At 32.8% G+C, this 21367-nt stretch overlaps 1 protein-coding gene across 4 annotated transcripts in view; it reads left to right on the top strand.

Moving 5' to 3' along the window:
• Positions 1-21367, top strand: part of LOC118070371 (dystrobrevin beta) — a 300960-nt gene that overhangs the window by 268460 nt on the left and 11133 nt on the right. For all 4 annotated transcript variants that reach the window (XM_035088930.1, XM_035088929.1, XM_035088931.1 and 1 more), the window contains 2 exons: positions 608-773; positions 855-1156. In XM_035088930.1, the coding sequence (XP_034944821.1) occupies positions 608-773; positions 855-1156 (468 nt within the window). The remainder of the gene's footprint in view (positions 1-607; positions 774-854; positions 1157-21367) is intronic.

Here is a 21367-nt window from a genome sequence, read left to right as displayed (position 1 = left end):
TCATATAGAACTATTGTTACAATCGTACGTTTATAGATTTATGAAGTTCCGTATCAGTAACATAGAATGAAATAGCAAATAATTAACAAACTTTATCGAAATAATTAACGACTGGCTTATTCTCATGACTTCGTCAACACAGATGCTATTCGATTGGTATAAACAATACTAAACTGTGAAGATTAATGCTCAAGAATTAGGAGCAATACTATTGTTCAGCTAATAAACAAAGTCTTTCATTTATTATAAGTGATCAATGTGGCATTACGACGTTACATGAAAAATTGATTAAGTAACATATTGGATAATAATTTTGAAATTCAAATTACTGAATACCGAATACACAATACTTCGTGAATTTGAAATTAAAAGGTGACGAATTTATGTGCATCAATAATAAACAAGAAAAACTTTCATTCTAATGTCTGATTCGATTCTTGCTCATTCGAACGAGATGCAATTGTTATGGAAAACATGCTTATTTTGAATCATGTTCCATAGCTAGTAATTTGTTAAAGAAATAGAAATAAAGGCAATTTTCTTAAAATTACAGAAAGACACTCTGATTCAATTTATTTTTACAATATAATTATGATAATACTTTCAGACGGCAGCAAGAAATCGAAGGATCTGGAGTGGAAAATCCTACTCTTATGAATGAGCTTCGAGCGTTACGACTGCGAAAAGATGAATTAGAATCACATTTATCAGCATTACAAGACTCAAGAAAGCAATTAATGATCCAATTAGAAAGCTTGATGAGAATGTTAAAAGTAAGTTAAAAAAAAAATGAACACATTTTAATTATAGTTTTTTATTTTTGTCATGACCAATTTCAATGGTTTTTATTAAAGAATCATCAATCATCACCACAATCGACACCAAATAGTTCACCACGAAGCATTAAATCTCCCTCATTACAATTGAATGGAATGACTAATAGTAAATCTGCGCCAGCAACACCTGGTGGATCACTTACGAACTCTATGCTCCAGCATCAGCCGAAAAATTCTCAATTAAACAAGTTGGATGACACGAACATATTTCAATATTACACCAAATCGACATCTAATCCTGCTTCAATAAATGCAGCTGTATCAAGTGCATCTGTTAATACTCTCCCAGATAATTTAACATGCTTAGGAGGTGATGTCAGGTAAGTAAAATACGACTCACATTAAAAAAGAAATGGTATGAGGCTATTTGCAGTTCCCACAAATAGAACTTACTATAAGTCGATTCCAATTAATAGAGGGAAGAAAATGGCAAGAAAATACTTATTCATTTTGTCTTGGAATAAACGTAATTATAAATTTTTTTTAAAATACTCGCTTTAAAAATAATTTTTTCAAATAAATAATAATATATAATTTATATTTAAAAAAAAACCGTTCTATAACGATTTTCGGTGAATATTTGGCATTTTTACACTTCTGTCATAGAACATGTTTGTTGACTTATTTGCTACAAAAAATTATTACGACTTTTTATCGTAGAACTAACCGTTACCGATTTATCGATTTAAAACCTGTGCTAGTTTTGAATTTTTATTTCCTTCTTTGCAAATAAGAGAAAAGTAATTGACAGACAATATTTAAACTTTTTTCAGCTCTTTTTTTTGCAATTTTCTTTCAAATGGAATTAGCCTGAAGTTGATATCTCGATTATTCTCTGAGAAACCGAGAACGAAAAATATCCGAACGCCCGATCATTCCAATACCTCCTTTATGGGAAATTCATAATGTATGTAGAGAGTGCCAAAAGATTTTGGCTGCCAATTTTAAAATTTGGTTGAAAATCACGTTACTCATACTAACAGAATGTCAGACAGACGTTTTGGTGATAACATAAAAATAAGTAAAAGTTTTACAGACGAAATAAGTTTTTTCACGATTATACCTATTCTTTTATTTGTCGGCAAAAAAACTTGATGCTCTTTGTGTAAAGTAAAAGGCGAATTTTACGTTTGCAAAAAATACATGTGTTATTTCAATGCCCCATAGGTATAACTTGCAATTTGATGAGTAACGAACAGTTATTTTACACTGATAGTTATAAGATAATCCTATATTATTGATATGTATGGTATGCGAACGAAAAAAAAACTCTGGATTTCGGGAAAAGTCGGCACCAAGCTCTCTCATAATAACATTGTGAAATTCATAAACTGGTCCTAAAATTACTAGATTCTTTAAATTGAATTTTATACATAGTCTTCTCGTTATGGACTTTTTTTTAAATTGAGATAGCACTCCAACTTTGCGATATTATAGGTTTTGAATTTTTGCTAAATTAATATCATAACTCCATATCTAAAAACTCATTGGATGAATGTGTGTATAATCTAAATTTCATTATTACTTTCACTGAAAACTTAGTCTTGTGGACCGTTTAGGTCCCACTCAGACCAGTGAACACCACTGTGATTTTTTTCAAGATTTTTTAAGGTAAATAAAATCGGTTTAACATCTACAGTCAATTCATGAATTATCATATGAAAAAAATTTTCGTAGGTGAATTCAAAATATTTTAAAAATACCATTCCTTCATTCTTATTATTGCTCTTAAATAAAAAAATTGCGTGATTTTTTACTACACGTTCCCCTCATTTTTTAGCGCTAGAGAATCCAAAAATAAGCCGATTCGAAATTCTTCTTCCAAATCCTTATTTTACCGGTAAAATTATCGGGGTAATTATACAAAATATCTCACTCTAAGATTTCATATGGTTTAAAGACTTGGAATATTATCATTAACTCGGTTTTAAGAATACATCCATTTTGAACTTGTATGTAAGTCATCGGAAAATAAACTTGTAGAAGAAAAGTCATAGATAAATCATGCCCTAATGTTGTGCAAAATAGGAATTTTTTTATCTCTATATATTGTAAAATAAGACCAAATAACAACTTCGGAAAATAAATCAATAAAGGAAAAGTTTGATGAAGATTGACAGCAATTAATAAGGAAGAAAGAATCCGTGCGGTCAACTCAAGTCTCAAGTCAGACAAAAACTGGAGATAAACAAACTCTCCCCTCGTTGCTATAAACAATCTAATCGTCAAGCAATCGTCGTTAACTAACAAACTATCGTTAGTCTAATAGTCATTAGATCGCGACATACAAATATTTTACACTCCTCCTGATCTTCTAAAAATTGCCACCCGGCAATTCCTAGTAGTTAAGTAAAGTATTGGATTAAGCTGGAATTAAATTAAGCTTAAAATAAAACCTCGAACTTAATGAATTATGATTTAATTCAATATAATTTTAAAAATAACTAAAAGTAAAATTCAGCGTAGCTTCCAATACTGCCGCTCCTCAATTCTGTCTGCTAGAAAATAAATAAGAGAAATAATTAGGCGAAAAAAATCCTCCGGCGGGCAAAATCCTCCAAACAGACCAAAATCATCTGAATTAAACTAATATCGTGATACTATACAATAAAAGATTCATTAAAAAAACTAATCGTCCGTTAGTCAAATTAAAAATTAAAAATCTATATTTCCAACTTGAATTCCCTTTCCTTCCTTCTTTCTCATCAGGGAGAACCACTGGGAAGAATCATAGGAACCCAAAGAGTAGGAAATGCCAAGAACTGGCAGGTCATGCAACTAAACGAAATAAAAGTTCCTTACAGAATCATAGCAAAGTTCTTTTAAACAAATTTTATTATTTCATGGTTGAATTAATGTGCGATTAATAATTAGGTTAAATGGTCACATTCCATGTGAACAAAAGTAATAGGATACCATGAACATCTAGTACCTCACTTTGCTTCACTTAGGCCAATAAATAAAGAAAAGGATTCCGGTACAATGACTCCAACCGTGTATATCCTAAAGTAAATCCACGAAAACGGTCCAGGACAGACATTGTGAATTTAAATCAACAATCAAATGATCAATGAGAGTTAACGTTTTCAGACTGGCAGTTACAAAAACCCTGAATTCAACAGAAATTAGGCATTCAGAAAGAGTCAAAATAACTAATCATCTTAGTAAAAATTAGTCAAAAGTCTTCTTAGTAGAAGAAGTAAAAATTTATTTCTAGAGGAAGTTTTAGTAAGAGGACCAAGAATATCAATAACAAGCCTTCCACAAGGAGAACCAACATTTTGAATTTAAAGTTGACCACAAGATTTTCTATGAGGACCCTTTTTAGCGTAACCAACTTTGCATTTTTTTTACCAAATCTCAACATCTTGTTTAAGAGTTGCCCAGAAAAATCGTTGATAAATTTTTGAAATTGTTGTATTAATACCAAAATAACCACCAGAAGGGAAGTTATGAGCCTCATAAATTATTCCATTTACTTTAGCTCGAGAAATGACAAACTGGAAAAGAATATAAGAAAGATGTGGAGCTTCCCAACGTTTAAGTAAACACCATTTTTCAAATCTAAAGAATTTCAATAAAGTAAATAAATTCTAGAAGTAGAATCCAAATATAAAACATCATTAAACTCGGGAACTTTATTTTCCTTTTTGAATTTAATAAATAAATTTTACATTTAATAAAATTCAAAATTTTATCGTCATTTGGAAATTTAATTCAATCAGAATCATTGTTAATTTCACAAATGACACGGAAAATATGCCTACTATCACATTTTTTATCAGAATCTATTTCGAGACATTTTTTACAATCACATGGACACCGAGAAAGACCATCAGCATTGCCATGTTTATGACCAGGTCTATGTCGAACTTCAAAATCATATTGAAATAAGATTTCAAACCAACGAGCTATTTGATCTAGAAGATTTTTGAAAGAAAGTAACCAAGTGAGAGAAGCATGATCAGTTCTAATAGTAAACCTCTTACCAAGAAGCAAATGACAGAAATGTTCAACAGAAATAACGACATTTAATAATTCTTTCCATGTAACACAGTGGTTACGTTTATGATTATTTAAAGTTTTGCTAAAATAAGCAATAACTTTTTCTTCATAAACAGTCTCACCATTTCTATTAACTGGAATCTTCTGAGATAACACAGCACCAATGCCAACATTCGAAGCATCAGTATCAAGAATAAAAGCATAATTTGAATTAGGATAACCCAAAATTGGAGTAGAAGTCAAAATTTGTTTCAATTTTTAAAACGTTTGAAAAGCTAAATCATCCCCAATAAAATCTCCCTTTAAATAAAGAAGAATTAACAACTGTAATATCAGCAGCAGCATCAACTGTCATAATATATTTTTTGCCATTAACATCTCCTCTAAGTAAAAGATTCGGTTTAGAAGAACCAGAAGAATATTAAAATTCAATTGAATTAATTTTTAGTTTTGACGAAATTTTTTTTTTGATGAACCTTCATCAGTAGACTCATTAGAATTATGAATATTTGATAAACTAGCTTGAACAGCTTGAAGAACTTGACAATTCTTCTTAGAATGTCTTTTTTCACCACAAATCCAACATTGGAAAATTTGCGAAGAATTTTGATTTTGGGAATTTCATCTAAATTTTCCTTTAAACGAATTATTTTTATCATCTTTTTAAAAATTATTTCTTGAATTATTATTTTTATTGATATTATTTTTATTTTTACTAAAATTATTATTATTCTTATTATCAAATTCATTTTTATTCTGACCGCCAAAGGTCAAATCTTCAATCGACTCAAGCCCTAAAGCTCTCTGAGTTGCTAATCAAAGAGACTCAATTCTCTCCGAACGAAGAGAAAATTGTAACTCTGATTTTTTTAATCCAGAAATGAATTGCAAACCAGCAATTCTATTACTCTCATCAAAAAAGACCGAAGGATACGCAAATTTGACAAGTCATTCCAAATCATTTGAAACGTTTGTTAAATTTTTATTTTTAGACTGTGTTCTGGCCTAAAAACGACTAAAATAAGCTCTAGAAAATTGAGATTTACCAAAACGATTTTCCAAAATTTTCTTTAATTTTTGAAAATTCCCTAAATCTTCTAAACTTAAAGTTTCTAAAATAACTTGAACTTTGTCCTTTAAACAGGACACTAAAATCGATGCTTTTACTCCATCTTTCCACTTATGCAGACGAGCGATTGTCTCAAATTGACGGGAATACGATTCCTACGTCTGAGAACTATCAAATTTACCTAGTTTTGCAAAAGCTAACAAACTATTATTAATCGAAGAAGTTGAGACCGATTTATCAAAAGTATTAGAATTATTTTCTAAATTATGAATTTCCAAATTATTATTGTTATCTCCTTTCGATTCGCCAAAGGTGTCTGGCCAGGGATCCGACCCACCTGGGGCCTAACTAGACGGGATTATCGTGCAGACACCCGACTCCCTCAGGTTTTAGGGTGATCCGGGGCTGCAGCCGTTCAGTCATTTATTTACAGTCGTCTCAGGATTCAGAGAGAACCAAGGATGACGGCTTTCTGCATACGAGCCGCGAGAATCTTAGCCTGACTACGGCAGACTGGTATTGTTCGAAGCTCTGTCAGAAAGCGGTCCCTTATCCCTCCAAGGGCGCTAATCACCAGGACTATCACGTGCGCTGTGTATTCATGATAGACATTTCTCATGACCTCCATGAGCTCTCTGTAACGTTCCTGTTTACTCTCTTCTTTTGCACGTATATTCGTCTCAGCCGGGGATGAGAACTTAATTTGATATATGTGCTTGGTAGTATGGTCGAAAAAAGTAATATCCGGCTTATTGTGTTGAATGCGTTGAGGCGTAGAGAACAGGTAATTCCAAAGAATCTTTGCTCTCCCGCTCTCAATGACTGACTCAATTTCACCGGACACATAGGGCAGCACTGGTGTCTCGTCTATTCCATAAGAGTGCTGAAGGTGGTAATACAGCACTCTTGGGGCGGCGTTTTGCCGGTAAATGTTGGCTGAGCGCGCTCATATCGGACAAGCCGATAATGCATGAAATAGCGTGTCATCTACATCACTGTGACTAACTCGGCATCTTGTGTCCTCGAGTTGCTCGTGCACAACATCACGCCGATAGGCGAGGGTGGAAAATACACCATCTTGGCAGGCCATAATAAATCCTTCGGTCTCAGAGAACAAGCAAGCTGACTTAAGGTATTGGAAAGTCAGCTGGTGTGATAAGTCCTGTGTTTCGAGATGACGATAAAACATACCATGTAAGGATTTTGCCACATGTTCGTCGAGCAGTTTCAACTGCACGGTCGTTTTTATATCGACCTTTCGCTGCTCTCTGGTTATTCGCAGAAGCCTGAGACTGCCTGGACTGCTAGGGTCGAAAACTGAGCCGAGGTTTTGCGTTGCCTGATATGCTGCTCTATGTGGGAACGCATCCCTTCCCAATAGTTCAAAGCTGTTCACGAACTTGAGAAGGGGATCAGAGCTCTCATAGATTTCATAAGCCAGACCTATTACTAACCTGTCATGTAGACATTTCAAACTTAGTAGTCGACGCCCTCCCAGATCACGGGAAAAGTATAGGCGTTGGATGATGACTTGGATATAATGTCATCGTTTTCCTCGTGATCATGTCCAGATCTTGAAGTTCTTTTCGGAGCCATTTAAGAACTCCGAATAAGTGTAGCATGACTGGGAAAGCGAGCATATTCGTCGCTGCGACTTTGTTGGGGCCTGATAATTCAGAGCCCCATATTCTCTTAAGTCGCCACTTGTACTCACTGCAGAGGGTATCTTTAATGACAGACACGTCCTGTAAAGGAGATTGTGCCTGTCCAAGATATCGGTATGACTCTCCAGCATCCAGATGTTTTATGATGCTCCCCTCTGTAAGCTCGACATTATCACTCTAGTTCGGCGATCTTTCTTTCACTAAGTAGGTAACTGCGCACTTGCCCAACCCAAACTCCATGCCGATTGCACTGGTATACTCAGACACAACCTCTAGGGCTGCTCGGAGTCTCTCACGACTTGCCGCGTACACGTTCAAGTCATCCATATAGAATAGATGTGTGACTTCGTATACGCGGTTGGAGACTCGTCCGGCTTTATATCCAGGCGTTTGGCGTAGAGTAACAGATAATGTCAGCAGTCAGATGCAAAATAGAAGAGGACTCAGGGTATCTCCCTGGTACTCGCCTCTCCTAAATGGCACTGCTCTGGTAGACACTTTCGTTTCACCCGATGTTACGATGCATCTCACTATTTTAATCCACCTAAGTCATTGACAAGTTGCGCTTGTAGTAGTATGTGTCCATTGCGACGTATCGGTATACTAACAAGTTCTCCTTGCGACCTGTCAAGCCACGATTGCTGCAACGTTGTTCGGTTATTTGTCTCCATGATGGCTCTATTGCAGTCAAAATCCTCCCATACATGATCTTGGTGAACAATTCGTAGAGAGTATTCAGACATGCAATAGGCCTGTAGTTTTTGGGGTTAGACAGATCACCACTTTTGGGGATTATTTTGCCTGTCCACGATCGACAGGTGCTCTCGCGAACTATTTTACAGAAAACGTAATTCTCTACAAATAAGATGTCAATTTTCTCTTATTTTATCACCGTACTTGCTGCGTAAGCGGTGAAAATGAAAAAACGCAATTTGCCAAACTTAAATACTCGATAAACAATAGTAATTATTGTTTCCGAGTAATAAAAATTCGCACAACTACTCTCCTCGTCATCCTCTACAAGAATATATAACCAAAAAATTTTTATCACTCTCCTATAATTAATGCACGATAGCATAGAGCTCAAAATTACGGCTACTAGACTACACGCCAAGTTTTTGGGTGATCAAGTTTTGTTTAATTGAAATCACTTAATTTTTTGTCATGTGATAATTTTTCTATGTTTAATTTTTTAATGCTACATACTCTATCTTCTTTTGTTTATTCCTTGTTCATTCTTTTATTTTTAATGATTAACAATTATCCGTGACTTTCATTCCAAGAATATCTAACAATTTCAAATGAAATAAATTCATTTGATTTTGATAAATATAATTGATTTCATTCAAATGCAATACTTGGCGTATCATTACTTCACGACTTTTTGTAACCTTCTGTGGTACGTACATTTACGACAATAGCATTTAAAGACCGGAGATTATCGTCCTCGCGATTGGATCTCCGTGCGCAATTTTTAACAGTAAGATCATCACTTACATTCATCGATAGAAATTTACTTTTTTCAAAGACAGTTCCGATCCGTGCTGTCAATCTATGTTCTTTGATCCACTCTCGATATTAACGTATCCCTGCCTACGTTTTGCAGAAATTCGCAATTTAGTGTTTGCCTGTATCATAAGTACTTTCGTCATGCTTTGCTCACATTTCATTGTATTGATAAATTTACACATGCTTGCATGACACATACGTACTTTTCCATCGAACCTTCGACTGCATTGTTGGAACGAATAACATCATTAAGTATTGCGTCATATCAATGCCACAAATTTATGGAGAAGTAAGGGTTCAACCGTTTTTTACCGCTACAAGTAACACTTTAAAAGAGATACGTCCAAAGTAATCTGATGAATGATGTAAATTTATTTTCGTGTTTCATTCAATTATAACTCTACTCTCTTCGCGATGGCGTTTCTCATGATGCTTATACCTGCGCCTTGAAACAGGCACGGGGATACATGTAACTAGCCCGAGGCCTTACAACATACCGCGACGAGTCCGACATCAATTGGCAAGTTGTACCTAATCCTACATGTCATATTTTGACTTTGCAGCCCCAGGCCTAGGGGTTGGAATTTAGCCTCTCGTAGTACCAACTTTATCCGCTTTGGTTGGCGGTCGTTAACTCGTCTCGTGCTTGGTATGTACGGAGTACCCATATTCAGACTATTATATAGAGCAGTACAAAATGGAGCACGACGAACTATAATCTGCCCCCCGTAACTCGACATATCTTAAAGGACAGAAGTATCTACAATCGAAACAAATACTAGAGCGAGCAACATCCCTACATTTAACGCAAATCGTGAATCTGTATTGTATGCATGTTGCAACCCCGATGATTAAACTTTTCACCAGACACTGACTGATATGGAACAAGCAACCAGCTATTTTAGCTTCTGAGAACAGTAACTAAAACGTATTGATGAATGCAATTTTGTAGTCCAACATTGCACGTTCAAGTCTCAATGTAGGCACGCGATCCTTGATCGATGTTAATACTTTAGTATAAGTATTTTCTTTTTTTTCGGATAATAAAATGTAGATAAGAAAAAACATCTTTTCATTTTTTAAGCCGTGTAATGTATATATTGTTAAAAAATTAATGGTACGGATGAATATGTACCATAACCAGCCCATTGTGAACATTCCGACAAACATTGGAAATCGGCGGCTGTTGTTAAAATTAAAAATCGGTCATTCCTTTAACCGTTATCATCAAACTGCATGTCTGCACCTTTATCAGTATTGCAAAATCCATCAGGTATGCTTAAATCTTGGCGAAATCGCGGCTCTATAAACGGAATATTACTAACTTCACGTGCATGCTAAATATTCCGTGCCATTGACACGATTTTAGGTAATCTGGCAATAACCGGTGATGTAATATCAGCTAATGCACTTCCAACGACTACACCAAGAAGATCATTATTTCTTTGTCTGTGTTATCGTAATTTATTTTGCACTTTCTTTGCTCATGTACGGGTATTGCTTCAGTAACATAACCTACATTCAAATTATACTATAATTACTTAATGTCCACGAAAAAAAAAATTACTTGAAAAAAGAAAAATGAAGCAAACGAACCAAAGAGATTTTCCAAATTCGTATGGACATTAACTAGCAACACTGGTAAAATACTCCACGCAGCTCCACGTGACACTATTTTTCTTAATGCGTTTTTTTTGAGTACGAATAGCCATTCAAATATAATTGCTTTCGCCTTTTTTGTAACCAAATATATTATAACAACATATTTTAACACAAATTCGTAAAATTAATATTAATAAAATAAATTTAAAGTTTGAACCCAAATAAATTATATGGAGTTATTAAAATATCGTGAAACAGTCACAAAATTCACCAATGACGCTACTCTACGGTGTGCGATCCTTGCTTCTCACGTCGGAAATTATAACTCTGCTCTCTTCGCGGTGGCGTCTTCCGGGACGCGTATACCTGCGCCTTAAGACAGATACGGGGATACACGTTCAATGCCTATCCTTTGATTACGGAGGGGCCGAGGATCATTAACGTCTTATTTTATTGAAAATCCGCTAGGTTCTCTAGTGAGAATGGAGCGTTGGAAAGTGTATGTAACGAATATGTGTGTGCATATATTACAGAAGATTAGAAATAAAAAAAGTTTTACTCTGTTATATGAAATTAAGAAATACTTTTTAAAAATCTTTAGACAATGTTCTGTGCCAAATTGTACAAGTGTGTACTATAAATCTAATGGAAAAATGGGTGTTTTTGCTTCTTAAAAAAATCCGGTTGAACCAGAAAAATGGTTAAAAATTTCAAGCTTTGCCTTACAAATAATTCTTCTATATGTAAAAAACATTTAAAGCCAGAAGATGTACACTTTTTTCGATATTATTCGTGATGGCAGCAAAATTTTGTGTCAGGTAAGTTTTTTAGTTTTTATATATTAGTCATTAGAATATAAATTTACATAACCTTGGAATCAATTTTTAAGAAATAAGAATTAATTTCTTTACTTCTATTCTGTAAGCATACTTTGAAAGAACCAAAATTAAACAGAGGAGCCTTACCAATAGAAAATGATATTCCCGGTAAAAAAAAAATTGTTGTTCTATTAACAAATCTGAAAATAACTCGAACGTTTTTGAATCTAACATGAACATAACTCCAATCAATAATGCTAAACAAAATGATTCTATTGAAAATAATGGAATAAGTGATTCTCCTGTTAATGATACATTCAGTGAAAATAACTCAAACTTTTTGGAATCTAATACAAATACAACTAATATCAATAAAGCTGAGCAATCATTTGATGCAATTTATAATCATATAGTGAATACCCAGTTACCTAATAAGGAATGGGGATTTCCTGTAAAATCATCGCCAAGGAAAATTTTTTTTTGTAAAATAAGTGAAACATTAACACCTACATGTAGAAATAATTTAGTTCCTGCTCTCAAGAAACAAGTATTGAATTTTAGTATATAATCATATTATCATATTTGTCTAATATATCATTTGTAATTAAAAATTCGTGTTCAACAGATCGCACTTAATCAACAATCAGAAGTATCCATTTTTTTGGAAACAGAATTATCAAAAATCGTGAAATAGAAAATCCTGAAAATAAAAAAGGAAAATAATTATTATAAGAAATGGAGGATAAAATGAATATATGTGCAGGGGGTCCCGAAGTTTCCATAATAATTCTTTATTAATTATTAATAGTTGTAAGTCTTGTTTGTCTCCATAAAACACACTTATTAGACATCTTAATTGTAAACAAAAATCTACCACAACTAAATCAAAGTCGGGAAGAAAACGTGTTATTTTGTTACTTAATACTAGAAACAAAATTAGAATATCAGTGCTCTGCAGTAGTCTGGGTGCGACCCGAAAGGTCCACATGACCAACTTCCCAGTGAAAAAAATGAAAAAACAATTCGAATAGAACCCGTTTCCATTCTTTATAACACATGGAATTGTCATAAACGAAATGAGTCTGTTTTTATTCATTCGATATGGTTAGTTACTTTATTTCAGTAAAAGAAAAAATTTTTTAAAGATTTCGAAATTTTGTGTAAAAAATGGTATAATTTATAAATTGAGAAATTCAGGTCATTTTCCATTTTTGCTAGTTTTTTGGTTCTGCAAAGAAAATAGCTGGACTGATTTTGCTAAAAATCTAATTAATTCTAAGTTACATAGTTACGCGTCGAATGCAATTGGTCCCACATCGATATCATTTTTTGTTCTCGAGATAATCGAGGTGTAAAATAATTCCGAACGCCCATACGCACATACGCACATACGTACATACAGACGTGCACTGGAAAACGATCGCATTCGACTCTGGGGACCTTAAAACGTGGAGATATGTCAAAATTCGCAAAATCGGACTTATTACTATAACTTCCCACTGGGAAGTTAAAAAATCGGAGAACTGAATTTTCTATCGCCACAAGTAAGCATGATCAAAAACTTGATTTTTACAATGTAATAATTATAACTAATTGCAATTTGTTGAAAATATTTATGTTCTTCAACGAATGCAGATTACTTCACTACAAATAATTGATATAAATCATATTTTTTTGGAAGAAAATCATCAACTTTGTATTGTAGTTTCTTTTTTAGTCAATAATTGTAGATATGGAATGTAATTTCATGATTTATACATAACGAAATTGTATATCAGAAAGTTTCTTTCAATTCTTGAATAATAAAAATCTTTAATTAATGATCCACTAATTCAATTTTGAATTATTGTCAGGTTAATTTAATCATGGAGTGCATCACTTTACGGTCTAAAAAATCACTTATAAACCATAGGTACAGTGATCATTGGCTTTAATATATTCGTTATTGTGTATCCGCAGCAGCTCAACATATAATTTTTCGAAAGAAAACAAAATTCTCCCATTGCCTGCTAAACTAACTATGTGTAAATATTTACTAATGACAAATACTGGCTATGGTTTCATGAACAATTTTTTAAGTTATTCAAGAAAGATCTAGAAGTACTGCCAAAAATTTGTGAGCACAGAATCCTTGTATTCGATAAAATACAGGTACGGACAAGTATTGTAGTCAATGTTAAGACAATGTTTGATAGTTTAAAGGATTACAGAGATAGAAATGCATTGAAGAATACTACTGAAAATCAAGCTGATCATGCATTAGTTTTCATATTTATCATTGATGGCTAATTTTCATCAATCTGTTGCTGTATTTGCTGTTGGAGGTACAATACTTAGTCACATATTAGCATTTTTAGTTCTCAAAGCTATTATAGAAATAGAGAAAGTGAACGGTAAAGTGCATGGGTTAGTTTGTGATGGCGTAAAAACAAATAAAAGCATGTGGACTCTGTTTGGGATATCAGGAAAAATCGATAACTTGAGTTATTGTTTATTCTATCTTTTACATGAAAATTGCGTCATTTATGCTATTTCGGATGCACCCCACTCAATTAAATGTATCAAAAATGTTCTTTCTCAAAAAAAGTTTTTACAGTAAAAAAATTTTTGTTGATTCAAATAAAATTGATTCTAAAATACTCATAAATTTTTTTGTGATAAAAATAAAAATAAAATAAAGATAAGTGAGAAGGAGGTAGAATAGAAATTCTTAAAAAATTTTTTTCTGAAGACATTAAAAATCCCGATGATCTTCTTGTGTATCCTGCTATAACTGCTAATCATAAAAATCTAACTTATTTTTTCAAAATTCGCCTATTATATGCTTCTAAAGTGTGTCAAAACTTTTTTTGTTGATCAATAATTTAATTATCATATTAAGGCGCCTCGAGCGAAAAAATCTAAATACATGGAAGTATATGGACCTTTGCGCACTAATTTTAGGTGAATAAATAAATAAAATAAAAAAATACCAACAGGGAGAGATTCGCGCAACAACGATACAAGGAATAAAGCGAGGTAAACTCCATTCGAGGCGCCTTAATATTGATACTTTAACATTTACATATTTTTATTAAATGTAAATGTAAATATTTTAATTGGATTCTCAGTATATCAGTGGTTTGTGGATTAAAACTATATATGGATTGTGGTGAATCATTTGAAAATTTTGAATCTACAATATTTTTTACCTTGAGAATAAACGATTTTTTTGATGCATTAAATCGAAAATTCTCTAAGAAAGGAATTCAACTTGATAGCAAAGACTATGAAGTAACATACATTTTATACGTGAATAGTTTTTTACTTCTTACAAATCTGAGAAACAAATAAACTATCAAAAATTTTATGTAATTTTTCAGATTTTCAAGGACAATATTAACTGGCTTGATACATAGGAAAGAGAACTGGATGAAAAAGATATTTCCATTAATAATTTTTTATCTCATCAAACTGCAGATGGGCTCCGAGTAACATTACATCCAGTAATTGCTCTGTCATAGTATCTATTAACTAAATGCAATTTCAAATATATTTTAACGGCAAAAATAAATCAAGATTGTTCAGAGGTTAGTGGTGTTTATTTACTTCTTAATTATTTTAATCTTTTATTATGTTACCTATAAAATATGTATATTAAAGTGTGAATGTTTTTTCAGAAATTTTTTGGCAGTATTAGACAACCTAGCTGCCACAACGATCACCCAACCCTTCGAATATTGCTTTAAATATATCATTTAATATCTATGTATAAATTACTAAAACCACCTAAATTTCGGAATTGTACAGAAAATGTGAATTTAAATGTTCAGATTCAATCGTCACGCATATCATTCGAAGGCTTCAAAAAAATCAACTCGCCTGAAGCAAAATGATTAAATTCGACTTATGTTGATCGATTAAAATTAAAATTGAATAATTTAAAAACTTATAGTGAATGGGAATGTGATGAAATTTTTGATCACGATTATAATACGGTAGTAGTCAAATATTGTGTACTATGCTACGTTTGTGGTTTCTTTTGTAAAAAAATAAGAGCTATGAAAAGAATTTCAAGTTGTGCGAAATGTCAAAAAGCTTTTGATACTGATGCTTCTCGATCAATTAAAGAGAAGCCGCAGGCACAACGTGTAAATATCAAAACTTACGGTCAATTCATCCAAACAATCATATCTTTTGATTTTTAAAGAACATAGAATTTTATTTTTCACAAAACATTGAAAACCGTAATGTTTATAATGCAACAGTTGATGGCTTAATATTCACAAACATGATGTGATGAGTTTCTGCGTGCATTATTATATTACTCTGAGGAGAATGCTTCAATACGCAAAGTAAGAAAATTTAAAAAAAAACAAGACTAGCCAAATACTGAAAAAGATATCCTAGAGGTAGAATATTAACTGAAGTATCGTGTTGGTAATGAAAATAAAACGAAAAAATGACAAAAAATATGCATTTTGGAAGAAAAACTAAAGTTGTGTGTTTTTAAGTAAAAATGTTTTCTTTTACTTTCTTCTGAAAAAGCTCTTTGACGCAACATAAATAATTGTGAAAATTTTTGATTACTTTCTATGCCAAAAAGCTGCATTCTACAATCTTTTCTTTGTCTCCGAGGCTATTTTTTTTTTTAAGTATAGAAAAGTTTAATATAAAAAAAGCTCATAAAAATAGTGAGAAGTAGAATATTTCATTGAGACATCATTCGGAGCAAAATATGTAATTTATGACAGTTTTAACTATTTTATAAATTCATAGAATTAATGAGATACAAAACTCCCATGCTTACATGATTCATCTAATTCACCTCCAGATAAGCAATGAGATATCAATTGCATTACATGCACTAATCACTATAATAAAATTTCAGATTTACGTTTATCTTTAACAAAAATTCAAGCAATTCTTATACACCTAGGCTTCACAATCAAAATTAATGGTAAGCCGAACGAAACGGGTGGATATTAGCTAGTACTTTATGAAGTTGACTTTTCTTTTTCATAATTGTATGTACTGACAAAATGTTGATTTGAAATGAGCCTAGCCAAATTCAGAGAGGAATGATTAGGCCACAACAGAACCATTGAGAAGTCAGGTGTACAAAAATATATTAATCTTTATTTAGTAGCACTATCAATAAACAATAATCACACTGTACAAAATGTAGTCACTAAAGCTGAATAAATGTCGCTTAAAAGTCACTCGATAATAAGAGAATATTGATTAAGAATCACTGAATGATAATCGAATGTCCAAAAGATGGCTTGATTTGGTGTGTTTGGTATTATTGACCCCCCATAAGAGCTCAACACACTTCTCAAGTCAAGCAAAATTATGATTGTGCACGTGGCGTTAGCTTTGCACGCAATGCAAAATGAATTTGAACTTAATCAATTGAATTTACCAAGAATTGTCCAGAAATATTATTTGATCTATCTTATGAATAAGTAGCTGATTGCTTTTCGATACTCAGAATGTCACAAACTTCACTGATTAACTCAAGAAAAATAGATTTTAATTGCATGACTAAAAAAAGCCGTGGAAAGATCAACGAAAACAAAATGAATGGTGACAGGGACTTCAGTAGTCAAAATGGACACTGAATTTTAGTCAATTGAGTGACTAGCATGAGAATTATTGATTATTCGGTCGACCGAATGCCAAGATGGCCGCCAAAATTCCTGTCAGCTGATTATTCAAACTTGAGAATTAATTAATTCGGCTGACACTATTTAACAATAACAATAACGACTATTCATTGATTACTAAATTAACAGTAACAAATAAAGGTAACAAAGAGAGTATGTCTGAAAATGTCTGGTATGAGTTCACCGGAAACTAAGTCTTTGAATTGTCTATCAAAAGCTTGACTTTTTCGTCAAGGAAAGAGGAAAAAAATGAATTTTCGCATCTGCCTCCCTCAGCAACACGGACATGCCAGAAATTACTTGAAAAGAGAGGAGCTAAGTTTCTTGTTGAATGATGTTTGCACGCGTCGGATAGATTATACCTCAAACAACAACAGTAAAAGGATTTGTTTTAGGGTGGGAGATAATTTAGGACGACTGCACACGTCAAGTGAACTAGGCCTTATTCCAAAAAGGGAAAAAATGAAGATAAGTTCAGTTTGAGGACTACCACATGTAAGTGTCTCTGATTAACTCAGAATTGGATATTGGAAGAAAAGTTAAGAAAAGTTGAATTGAAATATTCAAAAGATTCTTTTTCATTCTCTATGTCCAACATTTTCATCATTTGATTATTGCTTAACTTACGAACGTATTATGAAAATTCAAACAGCATTACCTTTCATTCAATGGCACGAATATATTTCGCGCTTGAAAGTCTGAGGTTATCTAAAAGCGTATTTTTTATGTATAAATATAAGAAAATTATAGGCATAGGATCTCTTTCTGCTGCATGGACATGTGCGTGCGACTCACGTGTGTCGGCACATATATGTGGATAAGTAAAGTAAAAGTAAATGTTCCGGTAGTATTATTAAGTTAAGGTACTACATATGATTTCAATATTCAATAGTTTTTATGTATAATGACCGCGAAAAATAATAAAATTATATTCAAAAAAAGAAATTGATGCTTGCTCGCACAGTTCCGTAAATTTTTCTCTATACAGAGTGTCCTGTAACTTATAGCGAAGCCGGATATATGTTATGTAAAAAAATAAATAGAAAGATCTAATATGGGAACTTATATTCACAAATTGATAGTTTTTGCAAAAAAAATGATTAAAGTCTGGTAAATTAATTCTCGTTTTAAATATCGTCATGCGGGCAAACATAGATATAATTTTTATCACAGTTACTGATAAACTATTTTTGAGGAAAATTATTTGTGTAATTGTAATATATGGATTATTCAATGCCAGCATTTCGAACGAATGTTACACATTTTGATCATTTAGAAATTGTAACATTTTTTTTTTTGCATTTATCTTAAATACTATAGTAAATGGATATTTTTACGTCTTGCATTCATTTTAATTTTGATTAATCGTCATTATTTTATATATGTATAAAATTGTGTAACACTCAATAGGTGAAAATCAAAGTAAACCCCCTTAATGTTATTCTCTTACTTTTAACAACATTTCAAACTATAAAAATTATAGAGACGCCTCTAAATGATGAAAATACATTGAATGCAATGAATGAGTATATTGATATCAAAATGATAGAGGAGAATTCATGACATTTTAAAGAACCATGTAAAGATTGGAAACCAGAAATTATAGAAGACGAAGAATATGCATCTGCAACCCATGAACCAAGAGTGTCTGATGGAGCATATACTACTGATAAAGAGAGCTTAAGTCATGATTATAAATTGCGAACAGTTGAGTATTGGCGGAGTGGTAAGCAGAAGAATTTAAGTATCGATAGTGTTAAGCAAAAATTCAGAAAAGTACAGTCTACTCGACAATTAAAACACTGGGCACATCAATTGAACTAAGGTGGAACATACAAAGGAAAAATAGCTCAAATTTGCAAATATACGTTAAAAAATTTTAAAACTACATCAATGCTGAGATGATTGTCCATGATTCCGATTTAAGAAAATGGACATTATTGAATTCATATTACCGAAAACGATTGAAGATCGTAAAATATTAAAACAAAGAACAAAAGTGTTCGTTAACGATGTAAAATCGAAAATTCAATCATATAGTTTAGACAGCATCTCTAATTCAGATCGGGGTGGCTTTTAAATAAAAGTACATTCAGAGAGGACTTTAGTTACAGAAGGAGAAAAAAAAATAGAGTGCACAGTTCAATCAGTTTCTTAGACAACTCACAGTTATACTATACAATCAATGGTATCAGCTAATGGAAAACTTCTCACTCCCCTTTTTCTTGTGTTCAAAGAATCAACTGGAAAACTTGGTCCACGGGTAGAAGCATCGCTATTTAGACCAGATAATGTACACGTAGAAATATCGAAATCTGGAAAACTTCCTTTAAGTGAACAATCTAATTCAAATATTATATCATATGATATATTCTGGAGGTTGACATATTAATTTTTTTTGAGATTACTTTTAAATCTGGTTGAAGGATGTATTCTTTTCAAATGACGGAAAAAAAATTTTACTTTTGATTGATTCATGGACTGGACATTGTTCTGAAGCTGTCACGTCTGCCAAACTACCAGATAAAGAAATTAAGAAAATGATTATTCCCAACCATTAGATGTTTTTGGGTTTAGAATATGGAAAAACTTTGTAAGACATTTTTCAGACAGTGTCCCATTACGAGAAGATAATTTAAATTAACGCTTGAGAATTATTATTATTAAAATACCATCACTGACTCATACTCAACTCTTGTCTCTACGATAAATTAACCTTTTTCATTATTTATGGCTTAAAAGTAGTAATGCATATATTGAACCATATTAATTTGAAAATCCAGTCAATTTTGCATATGGAGATAACTGTAAGTCTCATTGTGAAATTCCAGGATGTAAAAGTATTGCAAATATCTGTTGTGCATGGTGTAAAAAATTATTGTGTCTTAAACATTTTTAAAATGATTATCATGTATGTAACATGTGCAATAAATAAATAATTAATCTTCTTCATTTTAATACATACCTAGGCAAAAAGGGAATATTTTTTTTTGGCATTGATTTTAATGTTATTTTAAAATTTTGCAAATGCGCGTATCTTGTAATTTTCTATGCTCTTTTGATTGAAATTAGTCTCGTTAAAAAATAATGAATAGTTTTTGAGTTATAGATTTTTTATTATTTTTAATAAAAAAAACATATATATCCTTAAGTGTTATAAATATGTAAATAAAGGTACTTACATCGACTCATTGTGAGCCGCGCTTTCTCGACAGAAATATAATTGACAGTTTGAAGTAAGAGATACTGAGAATTACAAAAATATGGGTAGCATCACTCTTGTCCTCGATTAACATGAAACAATGGACTGTACGCTCACCAATTGAAGAATTCTCAGGGCTTGTTGTCAACTTCAACTTCTTGGAAGGTTGTTGGTGCTTTTTCGCTAGCAATAAAACACCTTCTTGGTCCTTGTGAAGTTCTTCTGTATTAATATATTGCTCGTGTCCACTGAGTAGTCGTCTCCAAGGTAATTGGGATGAGACTGTATTAGAATGATTGGTAGGATATTGGTGGCAAGCACTCGATTGCCCGTTGCATGTCGACGCTGTTCGAACTTTAGTGCCGGCGTCGACCACTGATGCACAATCAGGTTCGGCCCCCTCGCGATTTTCAGTGCCACTGATATGCAACTTGTGAGTAAAAGTATGAATCGGGTGGTTGGCAAGGCAGGGCATCACGGTTGCCTCCACTAGGGTACTGAAAGGCTATTAATGACTGCGGTGACCTTTCACAACAACAGTAGGGAATACTCTCAAACGTGAAGCAATTAATGAATGTTTCAGGCTCCTGGAACGCCGGAGTTCGCCACCTTCCACGAAAGTAAACATCTTTATCTCCATCTTGTGACAGAATGAACTTGTCGATGTTGAAGCAACTATAGATTCGCCTGTGTAAAACGCCCGGAGCTAACTGTTGCCACAAGAGTCTGACTGCGTGCTTGTTGGTGTCATTAGGACCGTAGAGTTGTACCCTAGTCCACAAAAGCATTGATTCAATCTGATTGGTTCAGTCTGTTGACTGATGCACACCCAAGACTTGATTTGGGATACACCAAGTCAGAACAGTTGCGCTACAATTTAACAAATAAATTTATAATTGGTACATGAAGGATAATTGGTTACTTATAAATCAGATTTCACTTCAATCTAAGGATGAATTGACTTTCATTCGATGATAACCTTTTTACTAATTAAGTATCATGATGATGGTCATC

This window comes from Chelonus insularis, unplaced genomic scaffold, assembly GCF_013357705.1.
Source record: "Chelonus insularis isolate UGA/USDA-ARS -01 unplaced genomic scaffold, ASM1335770v1 contig_57_pilon, whole genome shotgun sequence".
Classification (NCBI taxonomy): Eukaryota; Metazoa; Arthropoda; class Insecta; order Hymenoptera; family Braconidae; genus Chelonus; species Chelonus insularis.
The sequence above is the reverse complement of the archived record's forward strand: the minus strand, read 5'-3'. Positions and strand labels throughout refer to the sequence as shown.